General features: G+C 39.1%; 2 protein-coding genes across 20 annotated transcripts in view; one reads left to right on the plus strand and one right to left on the minus strand.

The window, feature by feature from the left end:
* LOC114845675 (lysyl oxidase homolog 2B-like) overlaps positions 1–14,666 on the minus strand; it is a 170,252-nt gene that overhangs the window by 80,485 nt on the left and 75,101 nt on the right. The gene's annotated exons all lie outside the window — the stretch shown is intronic.
* The window catches only part of LOC114845436 (golgin subfamily A member 7-like), a 29,620-nt gene that overhangs the window by 655 nt on the left and 14,299 nt on the right, over positions 1–14,666 (plus strand). For 14 of the 19 annotated variants that reach the window (XR_005896962.2, XR_005896964.2, XR_003783888.3 and 11 more), the window contains exons 1-4: positions 275–412; positions 7,271–7,423; positions 12,395–12,496; positions 13,691–13,743. Coding sequence is in view for 6 of the 19 variants with exons in the window: in XM_029133431.3 (XP_028989264.2) it covers positions 275–412; positions 7,271–7,423; positions 12,395–12,496; positions 13,691–13,732 (435 nt within the window). In the remaining 13 variants the exon portion in view is untranslated. Of the gene's footprint in view, positions 1–274; positions 413–675; positions 6,026–7,270; positions 7,424–12,394; positions 12,497–13,690; positions 13,744–14,666 lie in introns of those variants that run through there. The other 5 variants (XR_008693182.1, XM_055504357.1, XM_055504356.1 and 2 more) reach the window with 3 other exon arrangements.

Here is a 14,666-nt window from a genome sequence, read left to right on the forward strand (position 1 = left end):
ATTTTGTTAATTTCTTGAAGATTTTGTCAAAAGTCAAAATTGTAAATTCACTTATTAAATGTTGCATTTATTTACAATATTGTCAAGAAGATTTTTATTTTTCCTGTGCTAATTTAGATTAATTTTGGTAGCATTAAGATCAAATCAAGATCATTAAGATTAAGATACTTGTTTGTCTTTTTGTGCATTAAACAGCCCTCCACTATATTGGACAGAGCCATTTTATCTGTGATGACGTAGTAATAAATATGGGTTTTAAATGAAAATGTCTTACATGTTTTCACAGACTCACAGCTTGCAGGACATGAGGCAGCAGGCAGCTGTTGCGGCTAAAGTCTTTATTCAGAGAGATTATACTAACGGCACTGTCTGTCAGTTCCAAACCAAGTTCCCGTCTGAGCTGGAGACCAGGGTAGGACAGCTCTTTACACCTCTCTTTCAGTCACAGACTGATCCACCCTTGCTGTGTGAAGGAGATCATTGCTCTTTGCTGCAATTAGACTGTACAATAAGCAATGTTAACTCACCTACCTGTACATCACACATAGTCACTAGAATCAGTTGTGAAAATAGCCATTATAACCAGGTTTGTTTATTAGATTATATTATTAGCTCTTTTGTTTCTGCAATCAAAGCAGGTGAAGCAATTTCCCTCTGGGAAGTTTTCGAATCTCGAATAGAAGAGGGCTCCTTTCCATCTTGGTGAAGAAGAGGAAGGTCGGAGGGTCACAAAGAACAGAAGACAAAAATGAATAATTACATGCACTTGTGTTCCATCTAATTAGGCTACTGTAGCAACATAGTTTTTAACAGTAAATTTATTGTGTCAGCACATTGTGTTTGCTAATCTACAACATTAGAACACAATAGATGATGACACTTTAATCGATTACAGATAAATATGTCTAGTCTGCCTACTGTATGGTGTAAGTGTCACAAGTCTGAGCAGTCAGTCAGTTCAGGTTCATTGACAAATTTTTTTATATTTGTTTAAAAAAAGCGGCGCGGTGGGTAGCATCGTCGCCTCACAGCAAGAAGGTTCTGGGTTCGATTCCCAGAGGCGGCCCTGGTGCCTTTCTGTGTGGAGTTTGCACGTTCTCTCCGTGCTTGCGTGGGTTCTCTCCGGGTTCTCTGGCTTCCTCCCACAGTCCAAAGACGTGCATTAGGTCGATTGGCTTCTCTCCATTGCCCATAGGTGTGAGTGTGTGTGTGAATGGTTCTCTGTCTCTGTGTTGCCCTGCGATGGACTGGCGACCCGTCCAGGGTGTACCCTGCCTCTCGCTCATAGCCGGCTGGGTTAGGCTCCAGCACCCCCGTGACCCCGCATTAGGGAATAAGCGGCTTAGAAAATGGATGGATGTTTAAAAAAATATATTCACTTACTTTCCTGTGTGTAGATGACAAAACAGCTGTTTGTTGGATGTCAGGAAAGACATCCTCATGATGCTTTACAATAAACGTATCACTCAGTTAGCAACTGTATTATTAATCCACCTTTAATGACTTAGTATAAACAGTGCTTAACTTCTGTGAAGCAGAAGCCCTACTTTTTCATAGTTCTCTCAATGTTTTACTTTTATGAACGTCTTGGCACCAGAACAGACATCCACTAGAAAGCCAGTTCAGAAACAGTAATGCTTTAAGTTAGCTAACTTTCCACAGGTACAAAGAAGTAACCATCAACGGTAACGTTAGCTGTGTGTGCGTCTAAACATGAGTATGCAGACACATGTTGTAGCTCCCTCCAAGTTACAAGGTGTCACAAGGCATAAACAATTGCACCACTATGCATAAACCTAAACAGTCAGTAAGTCTGCATTTTCTAACAGATCTTAACATAATAGCAGCCACAAATTGGAGGAAGAGGTCTAAACAGGTAAACTAGCTAACTTAGCTATCCTATATGGCCACCTCACAATTAAGATGAATGCAATACATTTGCAAGTGAAACAACCAGGGAAATACATGTCGTAATCAACCAAAAATGATTTTCAGATGTGCATCTATGCTTTTTTTGTACTTTTACAGACCTTTTACAGAAATTCATGATCTCTCTGCGCTTTGAGGTTGATAGCAACTAAAGTATAGGTCTGATAGCTTAGCCAGACACATCATTAGAAAGAAGACAAGTATGACTACAAATGAGAGAAAAAATGATTATGTTTCTAGTGAAAACTGTGGCTATAGTGACAGGTTAAATAAACAACTCTGGCTTAAAAAAAACCTGAAAAATCACTGAAAACCACCCGATATTTAGACACTTACAAGTCGAAAACTATGAAAGCTACAAGGACGCTGATTTACAAGGCAAAAGTTGAACGATGATAGACGCTTTTAAAGTTGAAATTAAATTTCTATACCAAAGTATGACGATGACAGAAGCTGATGAAAAGAGGGAAGTTGACATAAAGTTGAATGATGATTCCCATAGACGACAATTATAAAAAACTGAAAATGAAAAAAGTTGAGTAACATTAAAAACATTGAAAAGCTGAAAACGTGAAAAGTAATAGTGCCCATCTCCTAAAGATGACATACATTTAGAAAGTTGAATAAAAAGAAGAAAGTATGCAAAGGATTGATGAATTTGATGAAATATAGCTGAATGTATCAAAATAGGTAAGAATAGTTTAATGTTGTGGAAACAATTAAAACAGCTGACAGTAGCTGCAGAGGGAGTAGCTGAATTTTAATTTCAGAAAAGTTGGAGCATTTGAAGCATGTGCAGGTAATTGCTAAACAGTAATATAATCTCATTAACTAATCATAATTAACCAGTCAAAAGCAGAAAATTTGCTTTTTTGTCTAAAGATTTGGATTGGAAGTGTATGCCTAATTATTAAACTCTAAAATAGTCATATAATAAAGTCATAATAAACCAGTTGAAAGCAGAAATATTGCTATATAAAGCTGAAGATCTGAATTTGTGCTTTTATTTTGAAAAGCATGTGTGGTTAATTGCTAAAGTGTAAAACAGTGTGAATGACTAGTCACAGGTGACCCTTTTATAATATAGCTGAAAGTTGCTGATATATTAAATATATAACTCAATTTATCCGAAGGAAATCAATGTAGTTATATTAAGTACTGAATGCATAAACATGCCTATTGTACTGTAAAATATTAACTATTAACTATTTGTAATAATCAGTTGAAACATTACTGAAACTACCTGATGAGTTGAATGTATAGCTGATCAGATTTGCAAAGAAAAAGTTGCAGAGCTGAAAGTTCACAAATAAAACTAAAGCAGTTTGATTTCAATAAAAATTATAAAATGTTTCACACATGACTATAGTCTTGTAAATCCTTCCTCTTAATTTTGTTGAAAGAGTTGTTCTAGTCAGGTTTCAAACTAGTAGTTCCTGCATCAGAGTGATGCTCTTTTGCCACTCAGCAACACTAGCCGCTTAAATCACTGCTTAGAAGAGCAGTATATATATATTTATATTATAATGTAATTGCAAAAACATCACTCTGAGGGAAACCCTAGTCAGAGGGGGTACATGCAAATAATGTGTGGTGAATGGGAACGGAGAAACCCACATTCAAGGAGAGATTGACGAGATACAACACAAATGCTATGGCAACGGGGAGCCAGGACTCCAGGTGAGAGGGGAGATTTCACCATATCCCCAACAGGAAATTGGGTACGAAGCCCCAATAAGCACAGATACGCTGACCTGAAAGATAAGATCATGGCGCGATTGAGCAGGCAACCCTGAAGACAACTACAACGGAAGTGAATTGCACAAAGTGAAGATGAGAATGCAGCACTGAGAGCGATCCCTACCACAACAATCACAGAAACCAATAAGCTGATATACGCTTCAGCATCAGTGATCCTAGAGGTGCTTGGCTATAAGAGCAACCATGGGAGCCATGAGAAACAATACCCACCATGGAAACGAAGGTTGCAGGCAAAAATCAAGGCAGCTCGGAGGGAAGTGAGCCAAAAGACAGAGGCCCAGAGAGGTGCAATGAAAAAAAGACCGATGCCCAAGAGGTACAGCGAGGTGCCCATACCTGAAGCACTCGAAACTGCCAAGCAAAGGCTACAAGTACTGGAAAGGTATATGGGAGAGGGAGGCATCACATAACAGCGATGCACAGTGGCTGGTGGATCTGAGGGAAGACCACAGCAACCTCCCTGAACAGAATCCAGTGACTATCACAGTGGCAGGCAGCCAACAAACAGTCTTAGGTATGAAAAACTGGACAGCACCCGGCCCTGACATGATCCATGCCTACTGGCTAAAGAGGCTCACTGCAATCCATGAGCGCCTGTCAGCACAAATGAACCAGCTGCTAAGGGACGGGACTCACCCTAAATGGCTAACCGAAGGGCGAACGATCCTGATAATGAAGGATCCCTCAAAGGGTACAGTCCCATCCAACTACCTAACTACTAACTATCAAATGTGGCATATACCAAGGAGATGCACTGTCCCCACTGCTGTTCTGCATAGGTCTGAACCCCCTCGGCCAAATAATAAACAAGACTGGCTATGGATACCGACTCCGGAACGGGGCCACCATAAGTCACCTCCTCTACATGGATGACATTAAGCTGCACGCCAAGAGTGAGCGAGACATTGACTCGCTGATCCACACCACTAGGATCTAAAGCTCGGACATTGGGATGTCATTCGGACTCGAGAAATGTGGGAGGATGGTGACAAAGAGAGGCATGGTAATCCACACAGAAGGGGTCTCACTCCCACAAGGAACAATAGCAGACATTGAGGACAACTACAAGTACTTTGAAATACCACAGGCGAACGGCAACCTTGAACAGGCAACAAGGAATGCGGCAACAGCCAAATGCCTCCAACGAGTAAGGCAAGTCCTAAGATACCCAGCTCAATGGCAAGAACAAATCCCGGGCAATAAACGCCCTGCCAGCTACGCCCTGCCAGTGATCAGATACCCTGCGGGAATAATAAGGTGGCCAAAGGAAGAGATACAGACCACAGATGTTAAGACACGACAGCTCCTCATCCTGCATGGAGGGTTCCACCCCAAATCCAGCACCCTGAGACTATATAGCCGCAAAGAAGGAGGCCGAGGACTAGTGAGCGTAAGAACCACTATCCGGGATGAAACATCCAAGATCCATAAGCACATCAAGGATAAGGCCCCGACAGATGACGTTATGAGTGAATGTCTCAGGCAGTGGAGAACAGAGGATGAGATGCTGGAAGAGGGACCATCATGGGAGGATGAGCCCTTACACGGGATGTACCACCGGAATATAGCTGAAGTGGCTGAGCTCAACAAATCCTACCAATGGCTTGAGAGGGCTGGGCTGAAGGACAGCACAGAGGCACTCATCCTGGCCGCACAGGAGCAGGCCCTGAGCACCAGAGCCATAGAGGCCCAGATCTACCACACCAGACAAGACCCAAGGTGTAGACTGTGCAAAGAGGTCCCTGAGACGGTCCAGCACATAACTGCAGGGTGTAAGATGCTGGCAGGGAAAGCATACATGGAACGCCATAACCAAGTGGCTAGCATAGTATACAGGAACATCTGCGCAGAGTATGGACTGGAGACCCCAAGGTCAAAGTGGTAAACACCTCCCAATGTAGTAGAGAACGAGCGAGCCAAGATCCTGTGGGACTTCCAGAAACAGACAGACAGAATGGTAATGGTGAACCAACCAGACATTGTGGTGGTTGACAAAGAACAGAGGAAAGCCGTAGTGGTGGATGTGGCAATACCAAGTGATGGCAACATAAGGAAAAAGGAACATGAGAAACTAGAGAAATACCAAGGGCTCCGAGAAGAACTGGAGAAGGCTTGGAAGGTGAAGGCCACAGTGGTACCTGTGGTGATCGGAGCACTGGGGGCAGTGATCCCCAAACTGGAGGAGTGGCTACAACAGATCCCTGGAAAAACATTCGACATCTCAGTCCAGAAAAGTGCAGTCCTAGGAACAAGGATACTGCGCAGAACCCTCAAGCTCCCTGGCCTCTGGTAGAGGACCCGAGTTTGGAAACTGGAAGAGACCCCCCCGCGGAGGGTGAGAATATATATATATATATATATATATATATATATATATATATATATATATATATATATACTGCTTATGTAGCAGTGTATATGCTATATATATATATGTATATATATATAATTGTATATATATATATATATATTAATATATATATGTATATGTATCTATATTGTATATGTATATGTATATATATGATAATTATATAGATAATATGTATAATGTTATGTATATATAATATGTATATATGTATATGTTATCTATAATGTATATTATATATATATCTATATATAGTATTATATATCTCTCTCTCTCTCTCTCTCTCTCTCCTCATCTCTCTATCTCTCTCCTCTGTCTCTCTCCTCTGTCTCTCTTGTCTATCTCTATCTATTCTCTTCTCCTCTCTCTCTATCTCTCTATCTCTCTCTCCTCTGTATCTCTGTCTCTCTCTCTATCTTTCTATCTCTCTCTCTATATCTCTATCCTCTTCTCTCTCTCCTCTCTCTCTCTCTCTCTCATCTCTCTCTCATCTCTCTCTCTCAGTGATGCTGGAAGCATTTACTGTGATAATAAAGATTGGAAAAACAATCCAGTTTATATACATTGCGAAAAAGTCAAATTCAACATTATATTCTATAATTCTGTTTTACATAATAGAAAGCTACTCGTGCAGAAATATGGGTTGAATCTATTGGCTTCTACGCCTTTATCTGTATCACTGCGGGATCACTAACCATACCCTGTACATCAGCACATGACTCTAAATACGGCAGTCAAAACATTTACTACTGCTTTTTCCTGCAGAATGTCTGCATTAAGGAATGTTTGGTACAAGCACAGGCACAGTTATCAGTCACCCATGATCCAGATAGCTATTTGTTTTATTTATTTTCATCTAACTACAGTAAAAGTGTGTTGGAGCTTAGGAAAAAGCCATTAACATTCCTTTCTGGATAACAGTCTTGTGTCCTGCTTTCAGCACAGTTGTCCTGCAGGTTATTAGGGTAAAACGTTCGCACACTATATGGCCAAAGCTTCCTAAAGGTCTCCGTTGTAAGCTCAGCATTCCCCTGACTGGTCCAAGAAAATTCAGCTTCTTGTTTATCTAAAGATGAAAAAATAGGAGGTTGGGGGGTTCTAGTGCTAAGTTATTGTATCCACACAACTTTCCTAGTAGAGGCCGGAAGCTCCCAGATACTCCAAAGTCTGTTTTTATTAGTATATTTTTAACCTTTTGCTTATCCCCTGTCTTAGATTGACAAACAGCAGTTTGAGGAGACAGTGCGGACACTCAACAACCTGTATGCTGAAGCGGAGAAGTTAGGGAGCCAGTCATATATTGAAGGCTGTCTGGCTTGCCTCACAGCATACACCATCTTCCTGTGCATGGAGACCCACTATGAAAAGGTAAAATGATTTCTAAATGCTCAGGTGTATGCAGAGTGAATGAAGCTACGATTTTGGCAATTTATTAGCAATATTTCTTCTGTATTTTTAGCTTTTTATTCAATTACTCTTATAGGATGTTAACACTAGGACTACTGACTTTTCTAGTTATACCTCTAACACTTGCCATGTGTTCAAATGATCAGCTGGGCTAGCTGACACCCTGAATCATTGTGAACAGTGCTTTTGTTAGGTAAAGAGGGCCATCGCTGAGGCACTATAGGGGGTCGGATGCGTGGGCTCGCTGATCCTGCTCCCGCTTGCAAGGCTAAGCAGTTCCACAAGTCTATGACTGACATCCACTGTTACACTGTTCCACTGCTTTATGTTTCGAAATACAACGTGAAAGGATGAGTGTCAATCTAGCAGTTTCACTGAAGGAAGCAATGAAAGACATACACAGTACAATGAGACAGTTTCAGATCCTTCTGAAATGTGGCGAGGTATATTCATTTAAAAACAAAAAGTTCACATGGTTTGCGCTGTAACGTCACCATAAATTACAAAAAAGACAGTACACCTATGTAGTTATAACAAATGTGCATTAAAAAATAAAACTCTATAACGCGTTTTACTTTACCTTTTGATTTCTTTACGAAGTTGATTTTGTTTTTTTATTATACGAAGTTGTCACTCTGCCCGCTTCCATGTAGACAAAACTCTTTCTCTCTTTCATTATTCCTTTCAAAATAAAAGCAGCAATTCATATCTTTAGCTTTAATAGCATTATTCATGCCTTTGAATATGTAATTGTGACTAATTAATGAGACTATTTTATAGTTTACATATTAAGCCCACACACTCATAATCCTTTCAAAATAAAAGCACCAATCCATATCTTTACCAAAAAATAGCAATATTTCTACTCTCCACTGGTTTATTATGACTAGTTAATAAGACTATTGTACTGTTTAGCAACTGTCTTCATGTGCTTCCGCCATAACATTTCAAAACAAAAGCACCAATCCAGATTTTTAGCTAAAAATAGCAATATTTCTGTTTTTAACTAGTTGATTATAACTAGTTAATAAGACTATTTTACTGTTTAGCAATTGCCTACACATGCTTTCTTCATATCATTTGAAAATAAAAGCACTGAATCAATTTTTTAACTTTATCTGTTGCTTTCAAACCTCTGGTTGATTGATGGCTGCTAATTAATGACTATTTTACAGCTTAGCAATTGCCCACACCTTCTCCAAATCCTTTTAAAATAAAAGAACCAACGTAAAACTTTAACCTTTTAATAGCAAAGTTTCTGTATTTGACTGGTTAAATATAACTACAAATGTGTAGTTTAGTAATTACCCACACACACCTCCATCAGATCATTTTAAAATGAAAGCACCAATCAAAATCATTAGCTTCACTGGCACTGTTTCTGCTTTTGACTGTTTAATTATGATTAATTAATAAGACTATTTCACTCTTTAGCAATTATCTGCAGATGATTTCATCAATTTCCTATTTCAAATGAATGAGATTTTTACCATTGCCACTAGGATGTGTAATCACCCATATAAGCTGATTCCAGCAGATACTTGGGCCGAGTGATTAAATTCATTGCCTCTGAAACCTAGAGTCTTGGGTTCAATTCCCATTTAAGGCAACAGCAAAATATCAAACCAATTTGTATACAGGGAGAGATCGTTATAAGAGAGAATCTTTATAAAGTGGAGCAAGTAATTAATAGTTCCTTATCTTAAAATTCAATTGTTTTTGTTTCCTTCGTGCACATTCAGCTCTGTTTAAAAAACAGATCTTTAGATATATTCTGCTATGTATTCAGCTAAGCTATTTCATGTTTTCAATGTTTAAAATATTTTCATTAGTATATATATTTATAAGTTAGGATTTTTTAGTTTTTCAAAGAGTATGTATAGTTGTGCTTTGACTAGTGCTCTCAGCAGTTACTGTGGCTCAGCAGTTAAGGGTTTTACTCCAACTCAGAAAACTCTAGATTAAAGCAGCGGTAAATTTGAGAAATTGTGTGTTTTGCATGAAAGTAATAAGTGTAAAATATGTGCAAAACAGATCTTTAAATATATTCAGCTATGTATTCAGTTTTCTGTTTTCAATGCTTAAGCTACGTTCAACAATTCTTCAGCAATACCGTCAGTGTGGAAACATTCACTGTGCATTTTCTTTTAAAAATGCTTTTATTAGGTAAACTTTCTTCTCTCAGCAGTATCTTTTAATGTACTATACAGAAATGCTAATTTGGATTAGTTTTCTTGATGACTTTAGAGTTACCACATCAACAATTATCATTGTTTGGGCATATTTATATTTTTAATCACTGTTAATCACTGTAATTAATAAATCAAATTATCAAAATCAGACAAACAGTTTAATCTAGCATGTTTGTCTAAATCCAAAAGAACTCTTCACTACTAGCTCACATTTGCTCCCTTTCCACACAATAAAGGCAAAAATGCACCTGTTCCTGCCAAACCCTGCTGTTAGAGTGATTTATGTACCTGCTGACTTTTCCAATCCAAGCTCCTGAGACCAGACTGCAGCATTGCTGCTGCTGTGCCAGTACTGAAAATATCACTTAGGAATTTAGGCGGAGGAGGTATTAATAATTGCCTAGACTAAGGCATGTTTTGCTTTGCAGGCTGTGAGAACAGTTTCAGGCCTTAGCCAGTGGGTTCAACTACGTGACTGCTTTGATTAGAAGTATCTTGCATAGGGTTTTCAGACATGTTAGATGATATCCAGACCTACTGTAATAATAAACAATATATAGTGTTTATTAGATTCTGCATTTTTTTTATATTTGCATGTGGACATTACAAAGTATAGTAACTGTGTGGAACTCTAATTATAAAATTGTTGAGTTACAATCAAAAAATCGAAACAGGTTATTCCCACTCAGGTGGTCAGATAATTGTTTAGCCACGTTTTTTTCAAGAATCTTGGAAATAAAGGGTAAATTTGAAATGGGCCTATAATTGGCTAGTTCTCCAGGGTCCAGGGTTGGCTTTTTCAATAGAGGTTTGACCACAGCCACCTTAAAAGCCTGTGGTACATAGCCTAAATGTAAAGATTGGTTGATTTGATTTAATATGGATGAGCTGATTAAAGGTAGAACTTCTTTGAGTAATCTGGTTGGGATTGGATCTTAAAGACAAGTGATTATTGAGGTTAACTCCATATAAGTTATGAAGCTGTCTAGGTAAGACAGAGGATTTGGTAAATTTAAAGTTGATGGATCTAGACAGTGCTTTCTGTCATTTGGAAGAAGTCGTTGCTGAATGTTTTTTCTAATGGTGATAATTTTATTAGTAAAGTAGTTCATAAAGTCATTGCTGCTGAGATTTAAGGGGATAGTAGACTCAAAACAGCTATGACTCTTAGTCAGCCTGGCTACAGTGCTGAAAAGAAACCTGGGGTTGTTTTTGTTTTCCTCAATTAGGGAGGAATAATATGTTTTTCTAGCAGCACAAAGTGCTTTTTTATATTTTATTAGACTGTCCTTCCATGCAATGCGCCACTGTCTTTCTAGTTGTTTGGTCCTGTGCTTTAGGCTGCGGATCTCTGAGTTATACCACGGAGCTAACCTCCTCTGATTCACTGCATTCTTCTTCAGAGGAGCCACTGTGTCTAACATTGTACGTAAAGAAGCTGCAGCATCATCTACAAGACAGTCAACCTGTTCATAAGGATTAAGGTGACTGTGTATCTGCAAGACATTGAGGCAAAAGATGATGGAATCATCTGCTTGAATCTGGCAACAGTGTTGTCATATAAACAGCTGCTATAGTAACAATTCTTTACAGCTATTGTAAGGTCAATTATGCTAAATTCAAAAGATAATAAGAAATGGTCAGATAACATAGGGTTTTGGGGAAGAACTATTACATTATCAATTTCAACCCCATGTCAGGACAAGATCTAGGGTATGGTTAAAACGATGAGTGGGTACATTTACCTGCTGTGTAAAACCAATAGTGTCTATTAAGCAGTTAAAAGCAGTGCAGAGACAGTTACTGTCAGCATCTACATGAAAGTCTCCCCAACAATAACTTTATCTGTGCAAAGAATTAAGTCAGATAAGAATTCAGAGAATTCAGTTAAGAACTCCGAATATGGAGCAGGAGGACGGTAACAATACAAAACACAACTGGCTTCTGGGTTTTAAAGTCTGGGTGAGAAAGGCTCAGAGTGAGACTCTCAAATAAATTATAACTATGTTTAGGTTTAGGAGTAATTAATAATTCTGAGTTATAAATTGCTGCTACTCCTCCACCTTGATAGTTGATGTGAGTCATTGGAGTCGACTCATTTAAAGTGACATATTCATCCTGCTGCAGCCAGGTGTCAGTATGACAGAACAGATCTATGTGATGGTCACTTATCAAGTCATTTATTAACAAGGATTTAGATGAGAGAGATCTGATATTTAATAAACCACACTTTATTATCTTACTGTTACTTCGTTCTGTAAGAGGAACTGTTTTGATGTTTATAAAATTCTGGTAAGTCACTCCTTTTTGATTTGTGTGTGACTTGTATAGTTTAGGTGGTCGGGGAGCAGACACAGTCCCTCTGCTCTAACTACTGTAAGACTAAGAGTGGGTGGCAGCTGTAGAGAACATGCAGACAGGCGCGTAAGACTGCGACTCTGCGTCCTGGGCTCCACTCTGAGTTGTCACGGAGTGGGGAGGCTAAGCAACATTTTTACCAACAAACACAGTGCGGGAGTGTTTTTGTTTGTTTGTTTTCCATGCAAAAAAGTCTAAATAATTGGCAATTGAGATTTTTTTTCCATTGTGCAAACAAACTGGCATCTGAAAGGTTTGAACAACTTGAAAGGGTAGCAAAGCCAGGGTTAATTAGATATATTAATAACCCATGAAGACAATGTGAAAACATCTGTCGAATAGGCAGTGTTTTATTTACCAACTGTTGATTTGTCCTTTTTAGGTTTTAAAGAAGATTGCAAAGTACATTCAGGAGCAGAATGACAAGATCTACGCACCGCGAGGCCTCTTGCTCACTGACCCCATAGAGAGAGGTCTGCGAGTCGTATCCTTACTGTCTTTTAGCCAAAACACACCCTCCCTTTTTACATCTGACACTGGTCTCCAAAGCAATGCTATGAAACCAGTTCAATTACAGGTCACTCAGATCAACATTTTTACAAGTGCATTCTGGCATTTGGCTTCTGTGTATTTATTGTAAAGAAACAGATCTTATGTAGAAGTGAAAGGCCTTTAAAAGTACTTTTTATAGTACTAAACTGTAGTAGAACATTTTTCCTCTAAGTTTAACTTGTTTAACAAAATGTGAACACAGTTGCACCGCATACACAGGCAGAACAAGGAGCTTTCACAATGACCTAATAGAAAGGTGATTTACAGGCCCTCTCCCCTGCTACGTCTCTCCCTAGAACTGCTGAGTGAAAATAGAGAGCAGCAATGTCGACAGCTTACAGGAAATCCAGCGCTATGTAGGGTTACCTTGTAAAAAAGTTACCATGTAATCTATAGCATCTGCATAAAATCAGCTTTCTGGCTTTACGAGCAGCACCGTACCTTGAATGTGTATGTGGGGGTGACTAAGCAGCCCCAACAATTATAAGTGAGCAGTGATGGGAGATTGAGGATAACAAAATAACTGAAATAATTCACAGCTGGGCTTTGTTCCCTTTCCTGTTTATGAGTTTATAGGGCTGACAGTGATATGGTTTATTTCTCCCACACTGTCGATCTGCTGTGCTGACTTTGGCATTGGCGCACTGATGAACTGACAGGAATGTGTCATCTTAACGGTTGCTTCCACACATGAACCAGCAAACCATGATTGTAATTTTCTGATGTGGCTGCTTACAGTAAATTTTGTGTGTGCGTGTGTATGTGCATGTTTATAATTCTACACCTCCTTGCCGTGGTCGCCGTGCTGAATTGTCCTTGAGCAGGACACCCAAGTTGCTCCTTGTACATGGCAGCAGTGTGCGAATGTGAGGCTGCTGGCATCAGTGTGTGAAGGTGAGAGTGCGAAGTAGTGTAAAGCGCTTAGGATCCTGGAATGGTGTTTAAATGTGCTATATAAGTTCAGACCATTTACCTATATCATCCTGATGTAAGAGTTCTGAAATTTGTTTATGAATCTTTGTTAGTGCCTCCAAAGGCTCAAGTTCACCTACTATAGCTCAGCTAGCCAGCTAATGCAGCAAACACAAACTGACCAGATTATTTTTCCTTATTGAACTCCATCAAGATTGAAATTGCCATCTTTGAAGACAGAAGCCTGACTAGATAAAAACTTCAAAGGTGAGTCTTGCAACATATTGATTATTTTATTCGATTGATGAATCCTACAGTTATAAATTTGTTGCTGCTGTGTGTGTGTTTATATATATATATATATATATTATATATCTATATATATATATATATATATATATATATAATATATATCTATATATATATATATATATATATATATATATATATATATATATATATATATATAATATATAAAAGGTGGACAGTTTGTTGTTTGTCAATTACCGGGTTGTCAGTATCTGGAAGTCCCACAGGATCTTAGCTCTGTCATTCTCATCCACCTTTGGAGGTGTGTCCTATTTGGACTTTGACATCTTGCATCCCGCTGTTATGTGCAGGCTTTGTTTCAGGGGCATCTTTGCACACCCTGCGCCTGGGGTCCTGCCTGGTATGGTAGATCCCAGCTGCTAGGATTAGTGCCTCTGTTCTGTCTTTGTCCAGCCACTGGTAGGATTTGTCGATATCACCCACCTCTTCTATCTGTTGGTGGTTCATACCATGCAGAGGTTTGTCCTTCCATGAGGGTTCCTCCTCTACCTTCAATTCCTATTATTCACCAAGCATGTCATCTGTTGGGACCATTTTCCTGATGTATTCATGGAGCTTATTTGGTTTATCCTGGAAAGTGGCTTTGACACTCACTAATTCTCGACCTCCTTCCTTTCGCTTAGCGTAAAGTCTCAGGGTGCTGGATTTGGTGTGAAACCCATTGTAAGGATCTTTCTTCTCTTGATGTCAGTGGCATCCATCTCCTCTTTTGGCTAGCTTATTATGCCAGCAACTTCTCAGGACTTGCCTTACCCTTGGTCCTTGGTTGCTGTTTTCCTTGCGGCCTTTCGTGGTTACCATTTGCCTGTGGGATTCCAAGGCTGATGGTTGCATTTTTCCATAGTCGGTAGCTGTAACCA

This window comes from Betta splendens, chromosome 19 (assembly GCF_900634795.4).
Source record: "Betta splendens chromosome 19, fBetSpl5.4, whole genome shotgun sequence".
NCBI lineage: Eukaryota > Metazoa > Chordata > Actinopteri > Anabantiformes > Osphronemidae > Betta > Betta splendens.